The sequence below is a fragment of the Paroedura picta genome, chromosome 16 (genome assembly GCF_049243985.1).
Source record: "Paroedura picta isolate Pp20150507F chromosome 16, Ppicta_v3.0, whole genome shotgun sequence".
NCBI lineage: Eukaryota > Metazoa > Chordata > Lepidosauria > Squamata > Gekkonidae > Paroedura > Paroedura picta.
In genome coordinates, this window is record NC_135384.1 from 2,388,093 (window position 1) to 2,415,274 (window position 27,182).

General features: G+C 57.8%; 1 protein-coding gene and 1 long non-coding RNA gene across 8 annotated transcripts in view; one reads left to right on the forward strand and one right to left on the reverse strand.

The window, feature by feature from the left end:
- Positions 1–326: 326 nt before the first annotated feature.
- ZFHX2 (zinc finger homeobox 2) lies at positions 327–26,911 on the forward strand. 3 transcript variants are annotated; one of them, XM_077315630.1, is made up of 10 exons: positions 327–687; positions 9,704–12,171; positions 12,637–13,106; positions 13,708–13,939; positions 15,402–15,467; positions 16,462–16,508; positions 18,932–19,132; positions 19,625–19,757; positions 19,994–23,461; positions 24,136–26,911. In XM_077315630.1, the coding sequence occupies exons 2-10, from the start codon at positions 9,759–9,761 to the stop codon at positions 24,966–24,968; spliced, it is 7,863 nt and encodes a 2,620-aa protein (XP_077171745.1). In that variant the 5' UTR covers positions 327–687; positions 9,704–9,758; the 3' UTR covers positions 24,969–26,911. The 3 variants fall into 3 exon arrangements, with proteins under 3 accessions (XP_077171745.1, XP_077171746.1, XP_077171747.1); XM_077315631.1 differs by lacking the exon at positions 327–687 and adding an exon at positions 1,475–1,735; XM_077315632.1 differs by lacking the exon at positions 327–687 and having other exon boundaries at positions 8,272–12,171.
- The window catches only part of LOC143826714 (uncharacterized), a 29,366-nt gene continuing 9,550 nt past the window's right edge, over positions 7,367–27,182 (reverse strand). For 3 of the 5 annotated variants that reach the window (XR_013227110.1, XR_013227111.1, XR_013227109.1), the window contains 3 exons: positions 8,166–8,277; positions 7,999–8,053; positions 7,367–7,761 (listed from right to left, as the gene is read on the reverse strand). This is a non-coding gene — a long non-coding RNA (uncharacterized LOC143826714). Of the gene's footprint in view, positions 7,762–7,998; positions 8,054–8,165; positions 8,278–12,603; positions 12,738–13,690; positions 13,830–27,182 lie in introns of those variants that run through there. The other 2 variants (XR_013227107.1, XR_013227108.1) reach the window with 2 other exon arrangements.

A 27,182-nucleotide genomic window follows, 5' to 3' on the forward strand; every position in this document is an offset into this window, starting at 1 on the left:
GCCCCCAGGGAATCTCCCCTGAAGCGGCCCCTGGATCTTCGAGGGACGGCCATGCCACGGATCGAGCCCTTCGAAGCGCCCGTCTTTCTCCAGGGGCGCTGGACCTCCGGGAGATCCCCAGGTGCCCCCTGGAGGCTGGCATCCTCGGCGCTTCCCCTCCTCTCCTCCGCTCCGCTCCCGGCCCGGCGCAGGGACTACATTTCCCACCATGCGCGCCCGCTCCGCCCTTCCGCGGGGGCGCGCGGCTGGCTGGCTGGGCCGTGCGCGGGAGCGCGCGGGGGGGGCGCGCAGGGGCGGGGGGAGGCGGGGGCGGAGGAGGCGGGCGGGCGGGCAGGCAGGCATTGATTATTCCATTGTGTTGGAAGGCAGCCGCCAGGTCCGGGGCGCGAGGGAAGGCGGCGGGCGGGAGGCGGACGAGTGTAAATCAATGGGGAAGCCCCGGCGCGGCGAACCCCATCGATTTTTGCTCGCCTGAGCCCAGGAAGAGGAGCCGGCGGCCGAGCAGCAGCAGGAGGAGGAGGAGGAGGCTGCAACTGGGACTGCCGCTGCTGCCGCCGCCGCCGCCGCGACTCTGCGGCCGCCCCCCTCGCCCGCCCACCCACCCCGGCGGCCGGAGCGTCAGCGGCGCCTGCTGGTCCCCTCTTCCTTCCTGCCCGCCCGCCCGCCCGCCTTCCTTCCCGCGGAGGTGTAAGTGCCATCGATTTCCCATCCCAGGCAGGCAGCAGGCGAGCCGCGCGCGAGCCCAGCCGCGAGAGCGAGCCCAGCCCAGCCGGCGCTCGAGGGGAGGGAGGGAGGGAGGGAGGCGGCGGGGGTCGCGGGGCAGGAAGGGGCGGGGGGCGGTGGGGGGGATCTGGGCAGCTCAGCGCCGCTTCCCGACTTTGGCCCTTCTGCGGGGCGGCGGGGGGAGGTGGGGGGCGCATCCCCCAAGGTGGCCGGCGGGAGGGGGGGAAGGAGGGGGCGGGCGAGGCTCCCCCTCCCTCGTTCCGCACCTGTCGGCGCCCGATCCCTGCGCCCCGCTCCCCCAGTGGCGCCCTGCCCGGCCGGGGTCCCCTCGGCTGCCCCCCTTGCCCTGCCCTGCCCTGCGCTGCGCTCGGCTCCTGGGCTCGGCCTTCGCGCCCCCCCCCCCCCCCGGCGGTCCCTCCCGGCGTGGCTTGACAGGCGGCGCGGCGGGATGATGGAAGGGGCCGGCCGGGCGGCTGGCAGAGGTGCGCGCGCCAGGAGTGTATTTGGGCAGCTCATATTTTGCACCCGGCGACAGATTGTCGACACGACGCTCCGTTAGCAACTCATTTAATTGATTTTACAATCTTTCTTCCGCGCCGCCCTCCCTGCCTCGCCAGCGCGCTGCCTCTGCTCACCTCCGCTCAGCCCCGCCGGCGGCGGGGGAAGCGGGACCCGGGCGGGATTGGGGGGCTCCCCGGGGGGCGGGAGGGGGGGTCCCTCGGGTCCCTCTGCGGGCACGGGGCTCTGGGCCCTCAGGGGTCAGCCCCTCTGCGCTGTCCCACCCTAGAAACAGCAGGAGGTGGCCCCGTTTCCTGCGAGGGAATGCCCAGCGCACTCTGCCCATGCTCCGAAGCCTTTGGGCCCGCTCTGGCTTTGTACATTATGGCTGCGGTGCGGAAAACGGGATTGTCGGGGGAGCTTTGAATTCCGTTAATCCCCGGCCAGGTAGCCTGGCCTTCTTCCTCTGGCGGTTTCCCAAGCAAGCAGAGAGAGACCTGCAAATTTTGATCTGGTTGGTGACCTTGTTGGGGGTGCCTTGTGGGAGATTTGGGGGCAAGGTCCGCCTCTCCGAGAGAGGGGGGGGGGTTCCACCTGCCGCATTCTCACATCCAGCCGCAGGGCAAGCAAACGGGGGCTGGGGGGGGGGGAATCCCAGGCAAATCTCTTAATTTGAATTTTCCACTAAAAAATGGGATTCCTGGTCTCCCTCCCTTCCCGACACAGCTGGACTTCCGGGGCAGGGTGGGGCAAGTTGAGAGGCGAGAGCCGCATTTGTCCGTTCAAGCTGATGTTTAACGTTCTATTTTTAAAAACTGTTCAAAGCGGCTTGACCAGTGGGGTTTTGAAATGGCGTGGAATTTCAAGGGGAGGCTTGGGTAGGTTTCAAAACAGCGTGAACTTCCTGTTTCTAGTTCTCCTTTTCCCTGGGCCACTGTGCTGCAAAGCTCTGGATTTCTGAAAGTCATGTCAGGAATTTGTCTGTTGAGCCAGGGGAAGATGCAGAGTGTGTTTGACGCACAGGCCGGGGCGATTGTCAGGGAAGGCAGCTTAGGAAAGAAAGCTGAAGGGGTCCGAGGTTATATCAACACCCAGAAAGACTTCCTGGTGCTCCGGGGCTTGGCTTGGAGTTGTCCGTGGTCCCTGTGGCATGGAGTGTGGTTTATCAGCGCCTGGTGTTGGAGAGTGGCTTCTCTAGGGTATGGTTTGTGATAGCCAGGTCTGGAAGGCAGTCCAGCAGTAAGGCACACACAACTGGACCCCCAAATATAGCCGCAGCCAAGTGAACTTATGGAACTCCCCTCCCCATGATAATACAGCAGCCACCAACTCAGAAAGGAAACTAGAGTCATCCATGGCCGGTGGGTAGCCATGACCCAGCGGGGCTACATGAAAGCTCCTTAGTTCCTCAGCACCAGTTGCCAGAGGAGAATGGGGCCTAATATTTTTGGGGGAGGCCCGATTGGCCAGTGAGAGAGGCAGGAGGTGGGGCCTTGTTGGGTCTTTGGTCTGATCCAGCAGGGCTCTTCTTAATGTCCTTTGGATGGATTCCAAACGAAGTGACATCAGCATCCAAGGGCCTGCTTTGCCCTTGCAAAGTTAGAATCTGTACAACGAGCCTGTGAGGTAGACCGCTTTTACCCTCCTTGCACATTCGGGGAGAAGGAGCTGAGTTGGTTCCCCAAGGCTGGACTGCTGAATCTTTGGCAGAGCCAAATCGAACCCAGCTCTTCCACATCTCAGTCTTTTTGACCAATTGCGGTCCCAAATGCATGGGGGGGGGGTGTTCATCTAAAATGCAACGGCTCACCTGGGACTACCCAGCTGCAATGAAGCAACACTTCGCAGGTAGTCGGGGGCAATTTTTAAAACTCTTATCATGACCCGTGTCCAGTCTTTTGCTGACTTTAAAAATTAGTTCATAGACAGGCTGAGCTTGGTAGAACCTGTAAAGTCCCACACAGGGTCAATAAATCAATGCCGTTTTATCCCGCAGGGCCCAGCAAACATGCAATGCCAACTGCCAGAGACCTCATAGTGCTGTCTCTTTGCTTTTTGACCTGTGGTCTCCCGGAGAGGTCCTATTTCTGGCACAGAATTCAATCCTGGGGAAGGACATTCTGATGAGAGAGAAATGCACCCAAGATCGCCAAACAGTTCCGCCATGATTTCTCATGCCAAAGGACAGCCTTGGATGAAAGTCTTGGGTGAACTGCGCATTATGCGCTGAGCCTGTGGCCTACAAGCCCACACAACTCAGCCAAGTGTCAACCCCCCCCCCCCAATACATCATAAACAGATATGCACAAGAGCTGGCAGTGTTTACATGCGCACCACTGAAAATGCACATGGCTGCTTGGCAGGAGCACACACGCATCGCACACAACGTCGGGTGGCAGAGCCCCACCACACCAGCATTGCTTTCAGTTGCACATAGCACAAGAACAACTGTCATTCAGGGTTTTTTTTATTATTATTATATTAGAAACAACTCAAATGAAGGCTGCAAGCTTTTGAGTCCCACAGAAATCTTCCTCGGTGCCAGGGGGAGAAAGGGAGGAAAAGGCTTTAAAAAGATGAAAAAGTTCGTCCAATTTGACAGATCTAGCCTAGCAGGAAGAAATAAATTTAAGCTCAAAAGACAGAAGCCACACCTGGTGGTGCGGCCACAGCCAGCGGGTTAAACCCTTTTGCGAATGCAGGCGTGTCTCTTTGCGGGTATAGAAAAGTGAGAGTCTGAGAGAGAGAGGGGATTCTTTGAGGTTTTACTGGAGAAAAGTTTTTCCATGTCCTGAAAATATACCTGGCTGTCATTATTGGCAGGGGTTAATACAGTATGACTATACTGCATTAGCAGAGTGTGGCAGGGCAAAAAAAGAGACCCCTGTCCATTTCTTTGTGTGCGGATAACGACTGGGCATGAAGAACATACGGGAACAGCACACAGCTTGCCCCTCAGGCTGCTAGTCCTCATCAAGGCAAAGATGGGTTTGCCTGTGTGTGGGGGCCAACCCCTGCTGAATTGCTAGAAGCTAGGGGGGAATAGCTCTGTAGGAATGGGGATGGGGTAAGCCTGTGTCTCTCCCCACACCTCTTAGCAAAAATCTTCTCTTGGGGCAGAATTTAGATGGGCTGTATTGTAGGGTCGAAGAGACACAGGTGGTCCTTAGCGCTTTTCCGCCCTGGGACCAGTCCCCCTAGCAGCTGGCTGAAGCAGGGAGGAAATGGGGCAACCCCACCCAATTTGCTTGAGCTAAATGTCTCCTACCCTCTGATTCTGCCTTCAGACGTCTTTTGGTCTTGAGTGGCAGTCAGGGTTGGGACCCCAGCAAGACATGGCAGCACATCCCCTTGAGTCCTTGCAGGGGACTCGAGGCTACTGGAAGCGGCAGGAAAATGCGGGACTTGCGCACTGCTTCTGACATGGCAGCTGCCCCTAAGTTTCTGCTGCCCTAGGTGGTCAGCTTGGTTTGCACGTGTGGTCAAACTGGCCCTGTCCATCTTGGGATGAGCCAGACCTAGGTGGGTACCTTTGGGCCTCTGTAATGGCAGCGGTGTTTTTATCGTGCTCAGGGTGGCATTTGTATCCCCACAACAACCCTGTGATGTAGACTAGGCTAACTAGCATTAATTTCCATTATAAAGTGAAGGTTACAGCCAGGTCAAGACGGCTTTCCGTCAATGGAAAGCCCTTGAGCATTTTGTGTTTTATTTCAGCAGGTGTTCACCCAGGGACAGCTGTCCCGGCAGAGAATATCACCCAAATACCTGACTTTGGCCTTGGGTGATGCTGGCGTAGCTTGGCCCATCAAGGGGTACCCATGTCAAGGTTTAGCTACAAACAAGTGGGATGGAACTCAATCCCCGCCTTTTGTTGTGTAAAATTTTAGGCTGTAAGCGGCACAGGGCGGGGAACAAACAAACAAACCCTCCGGGTTAAACGGCATTCAATAAATACATGGCTGGCGTCACACAGGTTCCTGCCCCAAGGAGGTTACAAACAAAAACGAGGACACTTTGCATTTCTGGGGGAAAGGCTCAATGAAAGGGCTTCATTCAAAAAATTCGCCGTAGCTCTGCGTGTGCATGCTAAATGCCGGCCATTGTATACGTCCCCCCGCCACACGCGCATATATTCTTGGTGCTTACAATGGATGCCGGACTGCTCTCTTTGCGTCTTGTGCCGTGCAATTGTGCATTTATTGTGCAGAGATGCCCTTGGGGAGGACAGAGCTGGGAAGCGGCGTACAAAACTTGGGAAAACCCTGCCAGCCCCGTCCTCCTTTACCCCGGCCACTGAGAAAGGTCAGGAGGAAAGTGCAGATTTTAAAGAACGGGGTTGGGGTGGGAGATACCTCTTAAACAACACCCCCCACCCCCCAGCTTCTGTCTTATTGATGAATTGTTAAAGTAATCATGTGGAATTCTCAGCCTGTGAAATTCAATACCTCCTAAATCCAGTTGTATCCATAATTGGTAAAACGCCCGGAGAGGGGGGAAGAAATAAAAATGAAATCCAATTAGGAGACCATAAATCGGAATTTTCTCACAAGCAAAACCCTTCCTGAGGGCCCCCCCCCTCCCGTCCCCGAAAACCCCGGTCTTGTTCTAGCAGATTTAGCAGAGATTCGGCTCGGGATGTTGGTTTGCTGTAGTTGAAAGGGGGAAAAAAAAAACGCTTTTTAATCGGACTGTCAAACTAACTTTCGCACCTATGAGCTAACCTCCAGGGCCACTGCTGTGGGAAAAGTCGATATGCATACCCAATTTGGGGAGGGGGGGCTGAGCCCCCCATCTCTGCTTTCTTTCTCTCCCCTTTCCCCATCCCCGCCCCATTGCGAGGCGGCAGATTGGAAGGTGCCCAGACCCCCAGCGCCTCTGCACCAATATTGTATGCAAATCACATACAAATGAAACCCTAAGTGCCTCTCCGGATTAAACAAAAGCAAGGGGGGAGGGGGAGGGGGAGGTGAAAGTAACAGACCCATTAGGGTGTCTTTTCCCTTCTTTTTTTTTTTTTTAGCTCAGGGGCCTCTTGCCAGCCTTGCCCCCCCCCTTGCAAAGAAATACAATCTGCGTCCATCAGCCCTTCTTCCTTTGCACCCCCCCATCAAAAGCAGCCCCCCCCAAGAGCAAAAGCGGCTTAGCAAATATTTGCAGGGAGGACGAAGCTGCCACTAGCCTGGGCCAGCCTGGAGAGAGGAGGGGCTGCAATATTTGCAGGGGGGGGGGAGAATGCAGACTGGGGCAAACGGCAGCCAGCCCCCGGGTTCCCTGGCTCCTCGCCTCCCCCCCCCCCCCGCTGCGCAGGGTAATTTAAAGCGCTGCCTGTCACCGGGGCTGCTCGTTTTATTGACTCGCGCTGCCTCCCCTGTCACCCCTCGCCATTAATCTCCCCGTTAATCGCCCTGCACGGAGCCCCTCCCCATCCCTGGGCTCCCTCACCCGCCTGCCGCCTCCTCTCCTTTCTTTCTCTCCCCTGCTGGCTCGCACTGCCCCTTCTCTGGATCTGGGCCTCGCACCTGGCCACCTCCAGGGCCGGGATGCCGGACACCGTCTCACCTGCCTCCTCCCCATCACCTGTCACCACTCTTTGGGCCTCACCTGGAAGCAAGCCCCACCGACTGCCCCCGGGGGTGGGGGGCTTTGCTTCTCAGTAAAGGGGGCTTGCTTCCGACCAAAGGGGGCTCTCCTTATCTCTGCGATTCTCTGTGCTCCATCCTCTCCGGCATTATTTCTCTCTCTCTCTCTCTCTCTCGAGCACTCTCCTTTTTTCATTGCTTTAGTTCAGAGCTCATTTGTCATTTCTCCTCCCCCTCCTCCTCCTCCCCCTTCTCTTCCTTCTTTCCATCCATCCATCCATCCATTCTCTCTCTCTCTGTGTCTCCTTCCTCCTTTTACACTTTCTCTCCCCCCCCCCCCACGCCTTTGTGTCTCCGGCTCCCTCATAATAAATATGCAGCAGCCGCCTAATTACGCCTCCCGCCTCCTTTCCTCCTTAATGAGACGATTTGCATCGACTAACCACCCTTGGAAGGGGGGGAAGGGAAGCGAGAAGGGGGGGGGCGGGAAGGCGAGAGATTCCCCCCCCTTTTTTCCATTCTTTCCTCCATCAAGTGCAGGAATGAACAGAAAATACTCCCTGTTAACTCGGTGCCTTTTATTCCAAATAATGACCTTAAAAGGGGGAAGGGAGGTTGTGTAGTAGGAGGGGGGGACTGGCATCTCCAGGAGCGATGGATGGGTTTGGGAGGGGGGCACCAAAGACTGATAATATTACTGTAATGAGAACACCAGATATGACCCCCCCATCCCCTTGGGGAATCTTGACATCAAACTCACACCAGCTTGGGAGCTGTTTAACTGTCATGGCTCCCAAAGCAAGGGACCCTGGGAGCCGTAGTTCTGTGGCGAGGTGGTGGAATTTTGCCCCCCAAATTCTCCGCTCCTGCGCTTTCTCTGGAGAGGCCACGGCACTTGACTCGCTTGACTCTCTAGCTGCGCTAGAGATCCTTGCAGTGAGATGACCTTGCTTGTGACCTGAGAGGTTGTTGTGGGGAGAAGGGAAGGCAATTGTCAGCCGCTTTGAGAAAAGTGGGGTATAAAAGCTAACTCTTCTAAGCTGGGACTAAGCTGAGAGCCAGGTTGGTGCTGTGGTTAAAAGCGGCAGTCTCTAATCTGGAGGACTGGGTTCAATTCCCCACTCCTCCACATGCAGCCAGTGGGGTGACCTTGGGCCAGTCACTGTTCTCTCAGAGCTCTCTCAGCCCCACCTACCTCCCAGGGTGTCTGTGGTGGGGAGAGGAGGTGATCATCAGCTACTTTGGGACTCCTTCGGGGAGAGAAAAGCGGCATATAAGAACCAACTCCTCTGCTTCTGAGCGCAGTGCAGCCCAATAAGGCCAAGGAGCATGGATTGGGGATGGAGTTGCAAACTGTCTTACCTGACTGGGTCATTCCTCGAATCTAGGTTCATCCTAGATTGGCCTCCGAGTGCAGGGAACTCTGGTAATGCACCTCTATTGTTTCAATGCAAGCTGAGGATTTGGGGTTGTCCTGGAGATGGAAGCAGACAGGAATTTGGTGAACAGGTAGACAAAAGGAGCTCCCAGAATTAGACTGAAAAATTAGGACACACTAAAGGAAGTACTTATGTCCTGCATAGTGCGGGGGGTTGGACTAGATGACCCAGGAGGTCCCTTCCAACTCTATTATTCCAGGATTCTTTCAGTACCTCCCCACTATCTGCGGCATCTGCGGAATTCATTGCCACAGGATGTGGTGGCAGCCATAGTTGTCTCCTTTTCCCCAGCAGGAACGGTGAATACATAAAGAAAGCCATTTTGACGGGTTGCCATGATAGCCAAAGGAGGACGATCCCCTTCCTGCCTCCCCCCACAGCTAGATAAAAAGAATTTGGGGGCACTCAGCCGTGGCCACTTCTGTATTTGTAGGTTGCCCGGCGTGGCCACCAGCGATTGTTGGAATGGATGTTCGGGCGTCGTGGTTAATTCCAGAGATTCACACCTACATTGAACGGACCGTGGCTGTTTGCTGGCACTTGGCACGTGCTCAGGGACTGTTGATGTAGCTGACTTTGGCCTAGTGGTACCAAACCTGTCCCCCTTCCGCCAGCCGACTCCCATTCTGAAATGGCACAGAAGCGGAACCCAAATCTCTTTGTTGAAAAGAACTGCGGGGAAGGGGGTTAGGCAATGAGAACATGCCCGGTTAGGAGCAGACAGCATAGGGGTGGTCGTGTCACAAAGTCCTGTATGGATTTCAGAGCACAGGCATCCTTCCCCTTCCTGCAGTTTATCGGCCAGCAGCAGGCTAAGCTATTAATTTGCATTGCAAATCCCTTCCCAGCCCAAATCCAGAAAAAAAAAACACACATTCTGCATGGCCGTGGCCATCTGAGGCTAGACTCGGCTCCCCGCCCAGGCAGAAGAAATATTCGGTCTATCCGAGGCCCGGCTTTCGTACTTCCGGCTGCCGTTTCCCCGACCAAAGCTGTCGTCAACGCACACTAGAAAAACTCTGTTTGGCTGGCTCACACACACAAGATTGATGTTGCGTTGAGTGGCGAACGCCGCTGTGCGGAATCTCCCCCGGGGACCCTCTTTGGGAAGGACAGCGGCGGCGTTTTTAGATCTCCCTCGCACTCTCTTGACATCGGGACCCGGCTTCGGGAGGGCTAACAGGAGGTTATATCAGCATGGCTGTTGTTAGGGGTTTTCAAGGCGTATGAGAAGCAGAGGGAGGTGGTTGGCCGTCACCTTCCCTTGCAGAGCCTTCCTTGGTGGTCACCCATCCAAGGCCCAAATCTGCTTAGCTTCCAAAACCGAAGGAGAGAGGGCCATACTACCCCGCCTTCCCTGCACGGGGTTATACGGGAGGGCTGGTTCCCTGCTTCTCCCTTCCGGAAGAGGAAGGCGGGACGTGTTGACACGCCGTTGTGTTTTCTTCTGTTTCCCTGCAGGGTCTCGGCTCTCGTGCTGAGATGACCCCTCCACCCCCCTCGCGCCCGCACCGCCATGGACGCCCCCTCTAACTCCGCCTCCTCCTCCGGTTCCACCTCTGCTGTCCTCCCGGCCGACGGGCAGGATGACCGGGCTTCCGTTCAGCCCACTCAGGACTCTCCTGCCTCTTCAGCCACCAAAGAACCCCCCCTCTCAGACCCTCCCTCCTCCGCCTCCCCTGGCGAAATCCTTTGGCCCGGCTCCTGCTCCCAGGCGGGCCCCGCCGCCGCCAAACTCCCGGCGGCCATCTTGTCCACACCGCAACCCCAAGCTGGCTTCGGCCTAGTGATACCAAACCCGTCCCCCTTCCCTCAGCCGACATGCCCTGGAGAAGATGGGGATAAGGAAGAGGCAGCAGAGGACCATGACGACGACGATGACGACGGAGAGGATGGCGGGACGGAGGCCCAGCTCTTCTTCTCTGCCAAAGGCTCGGCCTATCTCCTCAGCAGTGGCCACGTTCTCTTACCAAAGGGCTCCCCTAGCACCACAGCTCCCCCGGTGTCTATCCTCCACGTCCAGTGCGGTGGAGGCCCGAACCAAGGCTTTACGTCTACTGACCAAATGTCCCAGAATACCTCAGCGCCAGCCAAGTGGACCCCTCGTGGCGCCTTCTACACTTACCGACTGGCTGGGGCCCCCCCTCGAACCACGTCTGCCAAAAACGTTCCCTCCAAACCCAAAGATGCCCCCACCGCCCACGCGGAGGACGAGGAAAACCCCCAAGGGGAAGCCAGTTTGGGCCAAGAAGAGGAGTCGCCAAGGCCACCCATCTGGCTGTGCCTAATATGCCGCCTTTCTTTTCACCGGGGCCGCTCCTTGGCCGCCCACGCCCACGCGGCCCACGGGGTGCAGCTGAGCGCCAACCAATGCCAGGCCCTGTCGCGAGGGGCTTCTGCCATGTTCCAGGGTACCACACTTGGCTTCCTAGAACCAAATAACCCCACCACCAAGGCAGACCTCAATGCCAGAATGTGTAGCAGATGGGTGAATGTATCCGAAGAGAAGGAGGAGGAGGAGGAGGAGAAGGAGGGAGAGGAAGAGGAAGAGGAGAAGAAAGGAAGCTCAGAACGACCATGCGAACCACCCGAAGCCAAAGATTCAAGGGTCGGCGGTGCGCGCTGGGCAAAGGGGGACTTGGACGACAAACCCGAGAATGAAAAGGAGGAGGAGAAAGAGGAAGCTCATGAAAAGAAAGAGGAGGGAAGGCATCTCCCAGACCAAAGTTCACAGGGCCAAAGCCCACCCACGGGTGCTAACGCCCCCCTCTCGGAGACGCCACAGACCGAGGTTGACGATGACGTCAACGTTGAGTTGGCCAAGGAAGACAACGACATGGAGATGGTCAACGAGGCCGCTGGATTGGCCAATGAAGTCAACGTAGGACCGGTTCAAGACAACGCTCAGGCCGAGCTGGCCGGCAAACCCAGCGACGCGGGGTCAGCCGCCAAAGGGAATGGCGAGGACCTCACCCACGCCACGGACGTCGGCAGCGCTGGGTTGGGCCACGACACCGGCGCCGCTGAGCTGGCCCACAACCTCAGCCACGTGGGGCTGCCCAACGACATGGCCGGCATCGGGTTCGAGGTGAACAACAGCCACAACGGATCGGCCCCGCTCGGCTTCGGGGAGGATTTTACGGCCATGGCCTATTCCGGCTTGAGTCTATCCGGCCACATGTCCCTGCTGCATTCGCGAAACTCCTGCAAGACCCTGAAGTGCCCCAAGTGCAACTGGCACTACAAGTACCAGCAGACCCTGGACGTGCACATGAAGGAGAAGCACCCGGAGAACAACAGCCACTGTGCCTACTGCAGCACGGGCGGCCCCCACCCCCGCCTGGCCCGGGGCGAGAGCTACAACTGCGGCTACAAGCCGTACCGCTGCGAGGCGTGCAACTATTCCACCACCACCAAGGGGAACCTCAGCATCCACATGCAGTCCGACAAGCACCTGGCCAACCTGCAGGGCTACCAGGCCACGGGGGGCAACGGGGCGCCCTCGGTGGTCCCCGCCCCGGCCCCGACGCCGTCGTCGCCCGAGGAGAAGGAATCCAAGGGCAAGTCCTCCTGGCAGTGCAAAGTCTGCAGCTACGAGACCAACATCTCCCGCAACCTCCGGATCCACATGACGTCGGAGAAGCACATGCAGAACATCCTGCTGCTCCACCAGGGGCTGCCCTTGGCCCTGCCGGGGCTCCTGGGGCAAGCCCAGCCCTCTCCAGGGGGCAAGCCGCAGCCCGAGCTCTTCCAGTTCTACGGGGCCCAGGCCCTCGGCCACTCCCACCACCCGCACCCCCACCACGCTCACTCCGGGGCCAGCCCGGCCCTGCGGGGGGACAAGCCCGTAGAGCAAACGCAGCTCTTACTCAACGGAGGCTTCCCACACCTCGGGACCCCGGCCAGGAAGATGGCCGCCTTGGGGTCAGGTAAGGAAAGCGACCTTCCCCCTGCTGTTCGGAAGCCTTTGCCCCACCCCCTGACCCCACTACCAAGCCAGGCCCCGGGGGATCAAGAGGTCGGACGCGTGTGCGGCCACCCAACTTTTTCGTTGGCATTGAGCTGGAACATCTGTTCCCAGGCCCTCGCTCCTGCTCTGCCGACCTTTCCTCATCATCTCCTTCCTTCCTGTGCTCTGCTGCCCTTCTCCGTTTGCCGGCCACGTTTCCTGCTCCTCGTCCTTGTTTTGAGGCTGGTTTGGATTTCCATTTCGCTCCCCCCTCCCCGGCCGTCGGCCGTCACGATCCCCTATCCCCGAGCTTCTTCCTTCCGTGCATGCCCTCCCCTTCGCCGTTGTCCCGTCCTCCCCCCATGTATGTTTTATACCTCCCGTTCATCCCGGGGGGGTCGTTTCCACTCACCCACTTGTTCCTGTTCTCCTTGCCTTCGCGCAGCGCCCGTGTCGCTCTCGCCGGAGCCCGCCCCGCCTTCCCCGCTGCAGCCGCACTCCGGATCGGACCCGGGGTCTCCCCAGAGGTTGTTCACCTGCCTGGTGTGCCAAGCGTTCAGCACCGACAGCCTGGAGGCCGTCCTGCGGCACGCCTCGGCCCCACGCTCGCTGCCCGAGGGGGAATGGAAGGAGGTGTCGGGGGACCTGCACCGGTGCCGGCTTTGCGCCTACGGGACCCAGCTGAAGGCCAACTTCCAGCTGCACCTCAAGACCGACAAGCACGCCCTGAAATACCAGCTGGTAGCCCACCTGCGGGAAGGGGGCAGCAGTGGAGCCCACCTGGGGGCGGAGCTTCCCCTGGGCCCGCCCCTTCACCTGCACTGCAACCTGTGCGAATACGAGACCAACAGCAAGGAAAAGATGCGCCTGCACGTCGCTGGGGGCAGCCACCAGGAGGCGCTGCAAGGCTACAAGGTACTAGGCGGACACGGGAGGGGGCCCCGGAGCCGGAAGGGGGCAAATTGAAGGGGAACGGGCAAAAAGGAGGAGGAAGGGGCGGTGTCCTCATACTGCAAAGGCAGCTATTCGTGGGCCGAAAATGGGCATGGGTGGAGTCAAATGGAAAGAGGGTGGAGCCCCAGAAAGGGGAGGGGCATTAGAGGAAGAAGACACAACAGGGGCTCCAGTGTCTAAAGGAAAGGACTTTCTCGTCCCAAGATGCTGGCAGCCACAGCTCCGTGGCAGCGCATCTGCTGGATGTCTGCAGAACCTCCTAGATTCATCCCCCAGTTCAAAGGATGGGATAGTAGGTGATGTGAAAGACCTTGGCCCGAGGCCACGGAGAGCCACGGCCAGTCCGAGGGGACAGCGCTGACTGTGAGAGGCTCATGGCTAATTCGGTACACTGGGAAGGGGCAGGAGAAGACCGGGGAGGGCTGCTGCCGGTCTGAGTAGACCATTTGGACTTGGACGGGCCAAGGGTCCGATCCTATAGAAGGCAGCTTCTCGGGGATCGCCGAGAGACGAGCCGGACCGATCCGGGCCGGAACCCCCACTACCTTGTCTCTCTCGCCAGTTCCTCCTAGAGCTGGAGGCCACGTCGGCCCCGCCAGCGGCCCCCGAACCGGCCCAGTTCCGCTGCCGCCTCTGCCACGTGGACACGGGGAACCGCCTGCTGACGATCCAGCACCTCCGCTCCCCGCAGCACCGAGACACCCACGGCCAGTGGCGCCTTCAGCTGCTGCAGAACGGGGAAAACACCCCCGGCCTGGAGAGATACATCTGCTTGGCCCCCACAAACCCTGCCGGTAACGGCCCCGTGGATCACGCGTGGAGGGTGGGGGGGCAGGAGGCTACGACCACACGGGCGACCGCGTCTCTTTAGTGGGGAGGGGCCACGGCAGGGGCAGGGGTGCCGACGGGGCCGTCCGTCAAGAGCCCAGATAGGTGCAGAGGGAGGAGAGCAAATCGATTGGGGGGGGAGCGTGGAGGGGGATTAAGGTCACTGGCTGCAGGGCCCGCATCCTGTCCCCCCCCCGCCGCCGCCGCCCCCCCTCCCTCCCCAGCTCAGCGCTTCATGCACGGCGCTCTCCGTGGATACTGAACCGAGAAGCTGCCGAACGAACGTTTCCTCCTCCCTTCTTGTGCCGCCAACCTCCACCCCCCCTTCATAATGGATTATGACAGATCCTGGGGCCGTTGCCTAGCAACCTCGGAGGAAGAATGAAGGAGAAGAGAAGTGAGAGAGATGTAGGGACCACAGCTGCAGGGGGGGGCGGCAATGGGTGGGGGGGGCGAGAGAGAGAGAGAGAGAGAGAGTGGGGGAGGAGGGAAAGGAGGGATGGGGGAACCATGTATATTTCGGCCTCTCTTCCCTCCCCACTAGGCGGTAGCTGCCCCCTACCAGCCTCCCCCCCCCCTCCACGCCCCAGGGAAGCCCTTCCAAGTGATCCCAGTTGGCCCTGTTCCCAGCCGCAATTTATCTTTCCGAACACCATTGACCCAGGGCAGGTCCCTCCCTGCGCTCAGAAGTCAACAAGGATCAGGCTCCGGAGATAAAAAGGGGAAAGGGGGGGGAGAAGGATGGAAAGGGGGAACACGGCAGCGGGGGCATTTAGGGAAGGGCCAAAAGCACCCCGGCCCCCGGGACGAGCAAAGCACACAGGGGGCATTGAGTCAAGCAGAAGGGTACAACAGGGACAATTGGGAGGAAATGCTGGTGGGGGGGGATCGGGAGACTCTGAGGGAGCTGGGACCCCCAAGAACTGGGACCGGGGAGGTGTGGGGGGGCCCTGGGGAGAGCCGGACGCCCCCCGCGTGGTGAGAAATGGAGGTCTTAGCATCTTGGCGGGTGTATTGAATGGTGTTAATTGAGTTGCCAATGGCGGAGAGGTTGCTCCTGCCAGGCGGGGGAGGCGAACCCGCTCGATATTAACGATCCCGCTTGGGTTGAGAGTTTAATTAGTATCTGACGAGGATAAAGTCCTGGATCGTGCGTCATTCCCCCAACACGGTTACGGGATTCCCCTTTTCAGCCTCTCTCGACATTACCTTTTTCGGCTTCTGTTTGTTTTGGTTTTCCCACCTGTTAGACGCCGGAAGGAAAAGGACGGACGTGAAGCCCGAAGACAAAATTTCGGGGCCTTTAGAAAGTCCAGGGGGGGGGGGAGAGCGGCCCGAAAAGGGGATGGACAGGTTACAGCGGTCACAACGCTGGAGGGGGGGGATCTCCCCTGTTCACTTCTTGTTTGGCTCCCTCCTTACCTCTAGGGAAGGAAATGGTGATGGAAAGCCAGCCCCCAGAGAAAGAAACGCTGAATAAAGCCCTGATGCCAGGTGAGTGGCCTCTCTTACAAGCTGTACTCCTTGGAGTGTTTCTTCCACCCATTTATAGCCCCCCCCCCCCCGAGCCCGGCCTCCTGTCCCTCCTGCGTTCATCCCTTTTCCAGACTCTCTTTAAAAACCTTTTCCCCTCTGGCAAGCCCCGTCTTCTCCATTGCTGGAGCCACTCCTGCCTGAGTAACCTAAGCAGCATCTCACTGGAAAATTCACTTATATATACTGCTAAGGGACCCTGGTGCCTAGGTAGGGGGCCCCCCCTTCACCCAGCTGCTTCAGGCAGACCCCAAATTCCTTTGGGAGGGACGCAGGATTCTGTGGGGCGATACAGGGCCTGGATAGACAAACCCAGCAATCCTAGCACATCGTTTGCCCCACCTCGGAAAGGGGGGCTGGGTTCTGCCAGCCCCTCAACCCAGCAGCCGGGGCGCTTTCAAGGTTCTTTGTTGCTCTAAGTCTCCTTCCCTGGCCAGGCCTGGGCCCTCCCCATCTGGGCCCAATCCGAGCCCAGCCTTTGCCAAAGCTGTCCAGTTTAGAATTGGTCGAGGGCCCCCCGTCTCCAATCCTCACCAGAAAATTATCTTTCCGGTTAGCTCAGAAAGTGGGAATTGACAGGTCTTAATCCCTGGACGATCGAACGAAGGGCAGAGCCATATACATAAAGAATATTTGTGCCTTAACAATGACCAAAACAAACTGAACCAGCTGCTTGCCACTCACACCAGAATGGGAAAGTTAAAAACATAAAAACTGAGCCTACTGCAATAAAGGATATCTAAGCTGACAACTGAATGAAGAACTTTTCTTTATGCCCGTATATTATTGCGGGTAGCCAGTAATAATCAGAAGGTGTTTTTCCCCGTTATCCAAAGCTCATCTCTCAGTACGCAGCCAGGGACCCAGGTCTCTCTTCCCTCCGTTCTCGGGGCCTCTTACTCTGTTGCGTTTCCACATTCCCATTCTGACCATCTCTCCCCACAACCCCTCGCAGGTTCTGACGAGACGGAAGCAAAAGCCGGAGCAACGGGCAATATCACAGTAAGTGGAACGGGGGTGCGTGTTCATTGCAGTGATGGCTAAGCAGGGGCGGCCGTGTTTAACATTTGGACAGGGGACTATCAAAGGCGGCCAGGGTCGCTCTTCAGAGGCAGGCAGTGGCCAAAACACCCCTGCTTCTCCCTCACCTCGAAACCCCCACGAAGGGGGTCACCGGAAGTTGGTTACGACTAGACATCACTTAATTATAATTTAGCAAGATATTTACAGCTCACTTTTCTTCCCCACCCAGTGGAGACACAAATCAGTTTATGCCCTCATTTTCCCTTACTGCCCTGGATCCTCACACCCACCTCGCTGAGAGAGAAAGAGGGACTAAGCCAGCATCGCCCAGCGAGCTCCTGTGGCAGAGCAGAGATTCAAACCTTTCAGATCCGATTCTGGCCCTCGAGCCTGGGCTTTCTCCACCAGGGTTTCTTGATGGCCCTGGAAGCATTTCCCAAGTGGGTGGGAGTTATTTTTTTTAATCTGTTAAACATTTATTGGGTGATATGACCATATAGGATCATGTTAAACCCCTCCCCCCAAAAAAATTGCCAATGATGGGTTTGGAGGGGGTGGGGCCTGGTGGGCGTGTCCACAGCACTGTTTCCCATCCAGATTCCACACAATCGCGCCACTTCTGGGGCTTCTCAAAGCCTGAAGAATGTTTCAGGGTTTTCTCAATGCTCTAGCCCAGGGGTAGTCAAACTGCGGCCCTCCAGATGTCCATGGACTACAATTCCCAGGAGCCCCCTGCCAGCGAACGCTGGCAGGGGGCTCCTGGGAATTGTAGTCCATGGACATCTGGAGGGCCGCAGTTTGACTACCCCTGCCACTACATCACATTGGCTCTCCAGGCGTTAAGAAGCAACACTCAGATATATCTGACAAAATGAGCTTTGATTCACACAAGTTCAGACCCCGGGCAATATTCTTGGGTCCTTAAGGTTCTACTGGGCTGTTTCCTCCAACCAAAACAGAGCTTTCTGCAGCAATCCCTTTCCTCCATCGGAACCGCCACTGTGGGAGCAATGTGCTCCCTGCCCCGACATATTTTGAGTGTATTTGCCTTGAAACCCCACAAACATTTTCAGCGGAGTAGCTCAGATTTTCATTCCTGCTTGGAGTCTTGTCTGTCGCTGAATTAAAACAGCAGCCAAATCTGGAGGGTGCAGGTAGAGAGGAGAGAGAGAGAGAGACATACCCAATCTGCTCGCAGGACACAAACTGAAACGCAGGCTATTAGGAATGCAGTAGAATATTAATAACCCTGCCACTTAGCTGCCATAACACAGCGGCTAAGAGATAGAGTTTGGATCTGGGAAGCTTCCAGTGCGAATCTCGGCCCTGCCGTGAACTTGTTCCGAAGCAAGCCGCGTTCTCCGTCTCTCTCGCATTGGCACATTGGGGGTGAAAACGCCGGCCACTCCCTCTGCAATGTCAGGGGACTTACGAGATAACAGGGGAAGGAGTTTGAAAGCCCCATGTTAATTATTATGAGCATAAGCCTGTCGTTTCGGTGGCCTGACCTATAAACCTGTGCCCTCTTAGGGTACACCAGGGGTAGTCAAACTGCGGCCCTCCAGATGTCCATGGACTACAATTCCCAGGAGCCCCTGCCAGCATTTGCTGGCAGGGGCTTCTGGGAATTGTAGTTCATGGACATCTGGAGGGCCGCAGTTTGACTACCCCTGGGGTAGACAGTCCAGGGCTCAGAAAAACCAATACACTCTCATGCCTGTCAAGGTGAAATCAAAACGCAGTTTTCTGCCCACATTCTCTGAGCAAACCGAAGAACCCTGCAGGACGGAGCAGCGTCCTTACGCCCCGTTGCAGCAGATGACAAGGGCGTGGGGGTGGTTCCCCGGCTCCTGGGCACCGCAGTCTTCCACCCACACACACAAAAAGGAACCAGGGCCCGCCCCTAGGCTGAAGCCTTCTGTTTGCACTTCCCAGCCGACGGTGGCCGGAAAACTGAGCAATCCTCGTCTGGAGGTGGAACTTTGACAGATCATCTGACTGGGCAATTTCAGGGCCGGCCGTTCCTCGCTCGGCCACACGGGGCACTCGGCTGTTTGTTTATACGGCAGGGCTGCGTGGGCAGGAAAAGGAGGAAGGGGGGCAGGCATTTTGTGCGACATGGCCCGGAAGAGAGGCAGACAGGTGGGGAAGCCGGAGCAGAGACCTTTTCCACACCTCTGCAATTCCGCCCTCCGGAGAAAAAAAGCCTTTCATTTCTGTCTACCTCCCCTCCCTCCTTCCGTCGTAGTTCTTGCTGCTAGGAGGGTGGTTTCGATTTCAACACAGGTCCCTTCCCCCACGCCCTTCCCAGGCCAGGCCGGAAGTGGGTCTGCGTGGGCCGTTGTCCCGTTCCGTAACCCCCACTGTCCTTTCCTATCCCCCCTCTGCCCACCCCGACTCAGGTGTTCTGCTGCCCCTACTGCAACTTTGTTGACCCGTCGGCCGAAGCGGTGCGGGCTCACACCGTCTCCCAGCATGCCGTGCAGCCCAAGTTCCGCTGCCCGCTGTGCCAGGAGCAGCTGGTGGGCCGGGCGAACCTCCACTTCCACCTCAGCCACATCCACAACGTGGTTCCCGAGTGCGTGGAGAAGCTTCTGCTCGTGGTAAGTACACGAGGGCGTGTGTTTGTGTGGGCAAATCTTCTCCCCTTCTGTTTCCTGCAATGATTCGCCAGGAGGAATTGAGGTGGGACTGTTGACGGAAGGTGCAGTGCAGGGAGGCAGCTTGACCAGTTGAATGTGCTGTCTGCAGAAGGATGGGATCAGCAAGCCCCATGGTGACTGGGTGTGTGTGTGTGTGTGTGTGTGTGTGTGTGTGTGTGTGTGTGTGTGTGTGTGTGTGAAGAGAGCAAACCACGAGGGCCACAGACGGGCCTTGCTGATGATAGGATGGCTGCAGAATTATTTAGGATTTAATCAATCTCAAGAAGACACAACCTTTTGCCGATTGGCTTTGTTTGCCTTGGATGCTAGGATGGGGGCAGACCCGTTGGCCTCGTTTCCTCCAGGAGCACCAGCGTCTTTCAGGACAAACCCGTGGCAAATCGCTGGAGGGCCCCCTTTGCCCTCCAGTAACCCCACCTTCTCTTTCGCCAGGCCACCACTGTGGAGATGACCTTTGCCAGCAAAGTCGTGCCGGGCCCCAGCCTCCCTCCCGACCCACCGAAGCCAGACGGGACTCCCAGCCCAGAGCAGGGGGCTGCAAACGAACCCCAAAGCCCACTTGTCGGTAAGCCATGAATGGAGCAGGGAGTTCAGGGGCCCTGGGGTTTGGGCTTGTTTTGTTTGGCATCGTACCGTGATCTCGGGAATCCCTTTATACTCTCGAACCCATGGGGGTGTCTGTGTTCACTGCATCGGAGCGTTAGTTCCATGTTGCACCCAAGATCCGTGGTCAGGGGCAATAAGACGCTTCCAACTGGAACACTACTAACCATCCCATTTCCTCTCTCTGTCCCTTCCCAGCACCGCCCACTGGGGAAAAAACCCTCCCTGCTACGGCGCTGCGCCCTGAGACGCCCCCTGCTGCTGCTCCTTCCCCGGCGCCCCCCGTAGACCCGCCAGAAAAGCCCCCTCCCCCCTCTCCGACCCCTCCCCCACCCGCCCCGCCCGAGGCGGAAGACGAAGACCCTCCTCTTCCGAACGCCCCGCCTGAGGAGCAGCCCCTGCCGCCATCGCAAGCCCCACCGGACCCCCCGGAGGCCTCGCCGCCTGCCCAGCCAAACCAGGACCCGCGGCACCCGCTGTCGTACCGCAAGGCCACCAATTTTGCCCTAGACAAATTCCTGGACCCGGGCCGCCCGTACAAGTGCACAGTGTGCAAGGAGTCCTTCACCCAGAAGAACATCCTCTTGGTGCACTACAACTCCGTCTCCCACCTCCACAAGATGAAGAAGGCTTCGGCCGACCCCTCGGCGCCCTCCCGGGGCGAACCAGGGGCGCCCGGGGCTCTGCAGCCGTCCTCCGACAAGCCTTACAAGTGCAACACCTGCCGGGTGTCCTACAACCAGAGCTCCACTCTGGAGATCCACATGCGGTCCGTCCTGCACCAAACCCGCTCCCGCGTTGCCAAAATGGAGGCGGCGGGCAAAAGTGAGGCCGCCTCCGGCGACGCAGAGCCCCTGAGCGAGGCAGCCCCAGACGCAGAGGCCCCCAAGCTCCTGGAGGCCGGCTGCATGCCTGTACCGGCTCTGCCCTTCTTGGCACCGCCCACAGCGGAACTGCAGCGTTTCCCCACGCCCCTCTTCACCCCCCCCCTGCTGCCCCCCTTCCCCTTGGTCCCGGAGTCCCTCCTGAAGCTGCAGCAGCAACAGCAGCAGCTCCTCCTCCCCTTTTATTTACACGACCTCAAGGTGGCCCCCAAACTGGCCCTAGCGGCCCCAGCGCTGACCCTCCCCACCACTCCGCCCGTCCTGTTGCCCCCCCCTCCAGCCAAGGAAGAGCAGGCCCCCCCGGCAAGCAGCGCCAAACCGGAGCCGGCGGAAGAGGCAGAGGCGGAGGAGGCCGAGGGGTCGCAGCCCGCGAGCGAGGCCTCCCGCACGGCAGCCAAGGCCCTGCTGGAGAACTTTGGCTTCGAACTCGTTATCCAATACAACGAGGGCAAGCAGCCTGCAGCAGCGGCAGCAGCGGCAGCTCCAGCTGTCCCCCCCCGACCCCCAGCGGGCAAACTGCAGTGCGGGACGTGCGGGAAACAGTTCTCCAACATGCTGATCCTGAAAACGCACGAGGAGCACGTACACCGGCGCTTCCTGCCTTTTGAGGCACTCAGTCGTTATGCCGCCCAGTTCCGGAAGAGCTACGACAGCATGTACCCACCCCCGCCCCCTGCCCTTCCCACCGAGGCCGTCGCTGCCGCTCCCATGACCACCGCTGCCGCCGCCACCACTGAGACCGCCACGGCCCCTGCCCCGACACCCTCCATCCCTATGGAGATCCCCTCCCTCTGCCCTCCTTTCCTAATGCAACCCATCCCGGTGGCGGTTCCACCACCTGACAGCGAGACCCCGCGGGTATCTCCCGAGTGCTTGAAATCCCTGTGGTTTCGTGGCGAGGACGAGGAAGCGGGCAATCCGTCCGCGGGCCCCGATCCTCCCCGGAGCGGCTTCCACGCCACCCGGCGTTTCTCTCGCACCAAATTCACAGAGTTCCAGTCCCAGGCCCTGCAGTCCTTCTTCGAGTCCAGCGCTTATCCCAAAGACGGCGAGGTCGAGCGCCTGTCGGTCCTCCTGGGCTTGCCGAACAGAGTCATCGTGGTCTGGTTCCAGAACGCCCGTCAGAAGGCCCGCAAGTGTGGCAGCGAGACTGGGGTGAGCACCGCGGGTGCCGGAGGGCAGCCCACCTGCAAGAAGTGCTGGACATCCTTTCGCTGCATCTTTGAGCTGATACGGCATCTCAAGAAGTGCTACAACGACCAGCACGAGGAAGGGGAGGCCGACTGTGGCGAGGAAGATAACGAGGCACATGAGGAAGAAGATCCGGAGGAGGAAGAGGAGGAGGAACAACAGCAGCAGCAGCAACAAGAGCCTTCCGCGACAGATGGAGACCCAAAGACTGATGGAGCTGGAGACAAAGCCCCCGAGGAAGAGCTACCATCTCCAGAAGCCCCGCCAGAAAGCTCAGTCAGTTATCCCTGTGAGCATTGCTCGGCCAAATTCTGTAGTGCTGACCTCCTTCATGCTCACCATGTTAGTCACGTGCCGACAGCCGGTCCATCGTCAGCCGCCCTGGGCAACATCGGACCTCCCCAGCAACTTCTGGACTTGACCCCCTTGGCGTTAGGCGAGCGCGCCACTCATCCGGATCCCTCCCGCACACTGAAGCGGAAACACGAGGATGGGAGCTTGTCGCCCACTGGCAGCGAATGCGCCAGCATGGCAGGAGGGGACAGTGAGCCCCCGCGAGACAAACGCCTGCGCACCACCATTCTGCCCGAGCAGCTGGAGATCCTGTATCGCTGGTACATGCAGGACTCCAACCCCACCCGGAAGATGCTCGACTGCATCTCAGAAGAAGTCGGGCTTAAAAAGAGGGTCGTCCAGGTGTGGTTCCAGAACACAAGGGCCCGGGAGAGGAAGGGCCAGTTCCGCTGCAACACCAGCACCGCTGTCCCCACCACCAAGCCTTCAACGGCACTCCCCACCGCCTTCCCAAAGTTCAACCCTCCGCTGCGGGACCCGCCCATCCTGTATGGGGCTGCCTTCGCCCCCAGCCTCCCCGTGGTCTCTGCCCAGCTGCCGCTGCCGCCACCGAGCAAACCGGAAGCTCCGGTGGATCTCCAAACACAGGACGAAGCAGCTGAAGAAGAGGGGCCCAAGGAGAATGAAGACAGGAGCTTGTCAGGAGGGGAGCTGAGCGATTCGTCCTCCTCTTCGTCTTCTCTGGCCGACCTGGATTCCCCGGGCAGCCGACGGAGTCGAGCGATGGAGGGGGGTCCCGGAGGCGGCCACGACTCTCTCGGCCAGCGCAGGTATCGTACGCAGATGTCGAGTCTCCAGCTCAAGATCATGAAGGCCTGTTACGAGGCCTACCGGACTCCCACCATGCAAGAGTGCGAGGTGCTGGGCGAAGAAATTGGGCTGCCCAAGCGAGTGATTCAGGTGTGGTTCCAGAACGCCAGGGCCAAGGAGAAAAAGGCCAAGGCGGCCTCGGGCAGCACCAGCGGCGGCGACGAAGGGCCTCCCGGCACGCACGCGCAGTCCGAATGCTCCTACTGCAAAGTCAAGTACGATTTCTACGTGTCGTGCCGTGGGCACCTCTTCTCCCGCGGCCACCTCGCCCGGCTTAAGGAGGCCATCAAAGCCCAGCTCAAGAGCGAAAGCAAGTGCTACGAGCTGGTGCCGGACAAGGGGGCACCATCACCAACTCGGCTCGGCGCCTCCTTGCCCCCCACCCCTGTGCCGCCGTCCCTTGGGAGCATCACCTCTTTTGTGCCAGGTGAGTGGTAAGAGAGGTAAGGTATGTTGAAGACAAGACAGGAAAGGTTCTGCGTTTTCTCTCCTCACCTGCTGCTACCCTGACCCTAGCGCTGTCTCTACCATCCGTGCCCTCTACCCTTTTGAGTATTAGTCACATTTGTCGACTTCTCCCACCTCCTGCTTTGCCTTCCCCCTCTCCTTGGCTTCCTCCTGCCTCCTTGGCCCCTTCCCACCAGAATATTGCGGGTCTTCTGGGGGCGCAGATAGAACAGGATGCTCAGCTTCCAACCATGCTGCTTGTGTCCATATTGGTCAAAGATTCTAGACTGAATGCAGCACCAGAAGCAGAAGGATTATCTATCCCAACAACTGAAGGAAGCAGGTATTGTATTGGGGAGGGATTTACCTGTCACCTTATGAAGCCGTAAGCCTTTAACAAAGCTTACGGACCCCTTTGGAATTGACAGAGTGTGGATGTAACCACAAAATGGCTGACCAAGGAGGCGGAGCTTACCACACAGAGTCAGGAAGTGAGATCACGAATAACTCCGATAGTAACGTATCGTTTGAATGTCTTACTTTGTTATGGAACCTGCGGGTGGGGACCCCTGCCTTAGGACATTGTAAGTTGGGGGAAGGGGCAAGGATGACAACTGACACTGATTTCTCCCCCCCCCCTTACCTTCCCAACAGGCCCGTCCTCTTCCTCCTCTGGTGTTTTGAGCACCCCACTGGCCTCATCCCAGCCAGGCCCGCCCTTACCTCAACGCCTCACGCCAGAACCGGCCCAGCTCGGTCCCTCGAGCGAGCCCGCTCCTGCTCCAGAGACCTCTCCGACAGACAGTCAGGCGGACCCGACTTCAAGCTCGGCCCCAGAACCCTCCTTGCCCTCCACTGCCACGCTGAAGAACCTCAAGACGCTGAAGGCCACGGTGCCGGCCCTCCTGGGCGGCCAGTTCCTGCCCTTCCCGCTGCCGGCAGCCACCGCGGCCGCCCCCTCACTCTTCGGAGCCCAGCTGCCCGGGGCCTACTTCCAGCAGCTCTACGGAATGAAGAAGGGGCTCTTCCCAATGAACCCTGTCATACCTCAGACCCTCATGGGGCTGCTGCCCAACCCCCTGCTCCCGACGCCGGTGCCCGAGCCGCCCGTCGAGGTGGCCGAGGCCCCCGGCATCTCTACGGTGGACGTGACTCACCAGTACCTTTGCCGCCAATGCAAGGCCGCCTTTGAGAACGAGGGGGCTGCTGCGGCGCACCAGGCCGCTTTCTGTTACTTCGGGCGCCAGCCGCCGGCGGCCCCGCCCCCGCTGCGTGTCCCCGTGTGCACCTACCACTGCCTGGCCTGCGAGGTCCTCGTGAGCGGTCGCGAGGCACTGGGGGCTCACCTGCGCTCCAGCGCCCACCGGCGCAAAGCCGGATCCAACGCAGCAACCGCATCGGTGTTTGCCAAAGAGGAATCCAAATTACCTCACTCGGACTCCAACCCAAAAAGTAACGCTACCTCTACGACACTTCTAGCTTTATAGAGATGGATGCCACACTGCCACCCGTTGAGAGAGAATGACTGACCAACCAGCTAGCAGTGGGATGGGCGCCCCCACGGGGTGTCCCCTCTGCCCGGTACCCAAGAAGCATCCCACACCCTACCCAGCCATGACCTTTTCTTACGGTCAGCATAAGGATAAATGACCAATAAGTCTGAGAGACAGCTTCTTGCCACCTGTCCAAAGCTACATCCACTGCCCTAAAATAGACCCCTGTCCAACTTTGCAACTCTCCAGCCCAAACCTCACCCATCCTTGTGCAATCCATCCCAAGAGAGGGCCAGTTGACCTTCAGCTGATTAGACACAATCTCTCTGATAAGAGCCCCAGGCCCTAAGGATGCTGACTTGAGAACCCTCTATGAAGAAGTGTATCTGCTTGCTTCGGCTGTCATGTCTTCTCGCATTGGTCTGCCGCCCTTTCCCCAAACCCTCGCCAATATGGCTGCTGGACATCTAAACCCACCCCTTCCATGACCCACCTTACCTCTCAACTAAATGCCAATTTCCTTTCCTCTTCTCCGCTCAGAAAAGTATAAATGGATTTGTCGTGGACATCCCTACCTCCCCCGAATCCAGATCCATGCCCTTATTTTCTGCCGCCCACCTACCTGTGTATTCTGGTCTTCCATCTACTGCGGCAAACCCATTTAATTCAGATGTGAGGGACCCACGAGAGACTTGACTTCTCTCACATCTTTATGTCATGGACTCCTCATGCCCTTGCCCAGCCCCTCGGAGACTGTTCACCTATTCTCTCAGGAACGTCTCGAGATGATGTCTGCCACTTGAACACCTTCAGATGTTCCTCAAAACTTGGGCTTCTCACCTTAGAAGGTGAGCACTCTCTTCCTCCATAAGCTTTTGTGCGCAAGGATGGCATTCTCTCTCTCTCTCTCCTGCTTGTCATAAGCACCCTGAAACTCAATTTCCCCCTTCCTGCTCATATCAGCACATGTGGCCCAAAGCCCTCTCTTTACTACATGTGCGCCAGAATTGCACCTCTCTCTCTCTCCTTCCCATCCGACAGCTGCTGGCACACTCTTTGACACACGTATCCTTGTGCACAGAGACTCTCTCTCACTTTTACACGAACACACACACACGCACACACCACTTGAATTCCTTCTCCCGTTCACCTCTTACACTTTTACTGTTACTGACTGAGAAAGGCCAAAAAAAGAGAAGCAAACAAAAAAGAATGGACAGAAAGAAAGAAAGAAAAAAGTTATTAACCCAAGGAGACAAAACCTAAGGGGGAGGGGGGGCAAAGATGAGAAACTGAGTCTCCCCCCCCACCCTGCACCCCTCCCAGAGCATGCTCTACCCATCGTGTATAAAAAAAAGAGAAAATACCGTCAAAGACGGATGGACAGATTCCCGAACTGTTGATGGATTTGAACGACTTGAACAGCAACCAAACAGGGAAAGAAGGAAGGCACCTCTCCGTCTTCTTTCCCACCATATTTCCTCTCTCTCTCTCTCCTCCTCCTCCTCCTCCTCTCCCCAGGTGGGTCTTTATGTCCACCGGGGAACCAAATAAAACCAACAACCTCGCTGTCTTTTTCCTCCTGACAGACGTGACTTCCGTCTCTGCGCGGGGAAACGACACAAAATCTACTCCGATGGCTTTAAAAAAAAAAAAAAAGAAAAGAAAGATAACCAAGAAGGAACCTCCCGTCACACACAAAACTCGTACCCGTGTGCCGACGTCCTCGCAAAAAAAAAAAAGAGGAAAAAAAAAAAGAACACAAACCCTCTTATGAATCCAAAGCTCTTAAAAAAAAAAAAAACTCTTTACAATAACCAAAAAAAGAAAGAAAGAAACGAAAACCAACCGTGAGAGAGAGAATTTACCCACCAACAAAAAAAGGAATAATAAAAAGCAACCTGGATTTTTTTTTTGGTGTTTTTTTTTTTTTTAAAGACATAAAGATGAAGAAAAAAAAAGAGAAAGAAATGAAAAGGAGAACCCCTTGCGTTTTTCCTCCTCTGTGTCGATTCTTTTGGGGTTTCTTTTCATGTTCTTTTCACCCTCCCCTCGAGTCTTTTTTGACGCCTTTACCCCCTGACCAAGATGGACGTGAGATTTAAAGAAGATGCTGAAACGTGGAAACTGTGGGGTGACAAGAAGGGGGTTAACAAAAAACAAAGCCCACAAATAACCAAACGAACTACATGTAGGGTGCTAAGGAGG

Excerpts from the sequence above, each read along its gene's own strand:
- ZFHX2 (XM_077315630.1), top strand. The coding sequence starts at position 9,759 with ATGGACGCCCCCTCTAACTCCGCCTCCTCCTCCGGTTCCACCTCTGCT. Across the intron at positions 16,509-18,931 it reads GAGCAACGGGCAATATCACA|GTGTTCTGCTGCCCCTACTG; the intron begins GTAAGTGGAACG and ends ACCCCGACTCAG. Across the intron at positions 19,133-19,624 it reads TGGAGAAGCTTCTGCTCGTG|GCCACCACTGTGGAGATGAC; the intron begins GTAAGTACACGA and ends CTCTTTCGCCAG.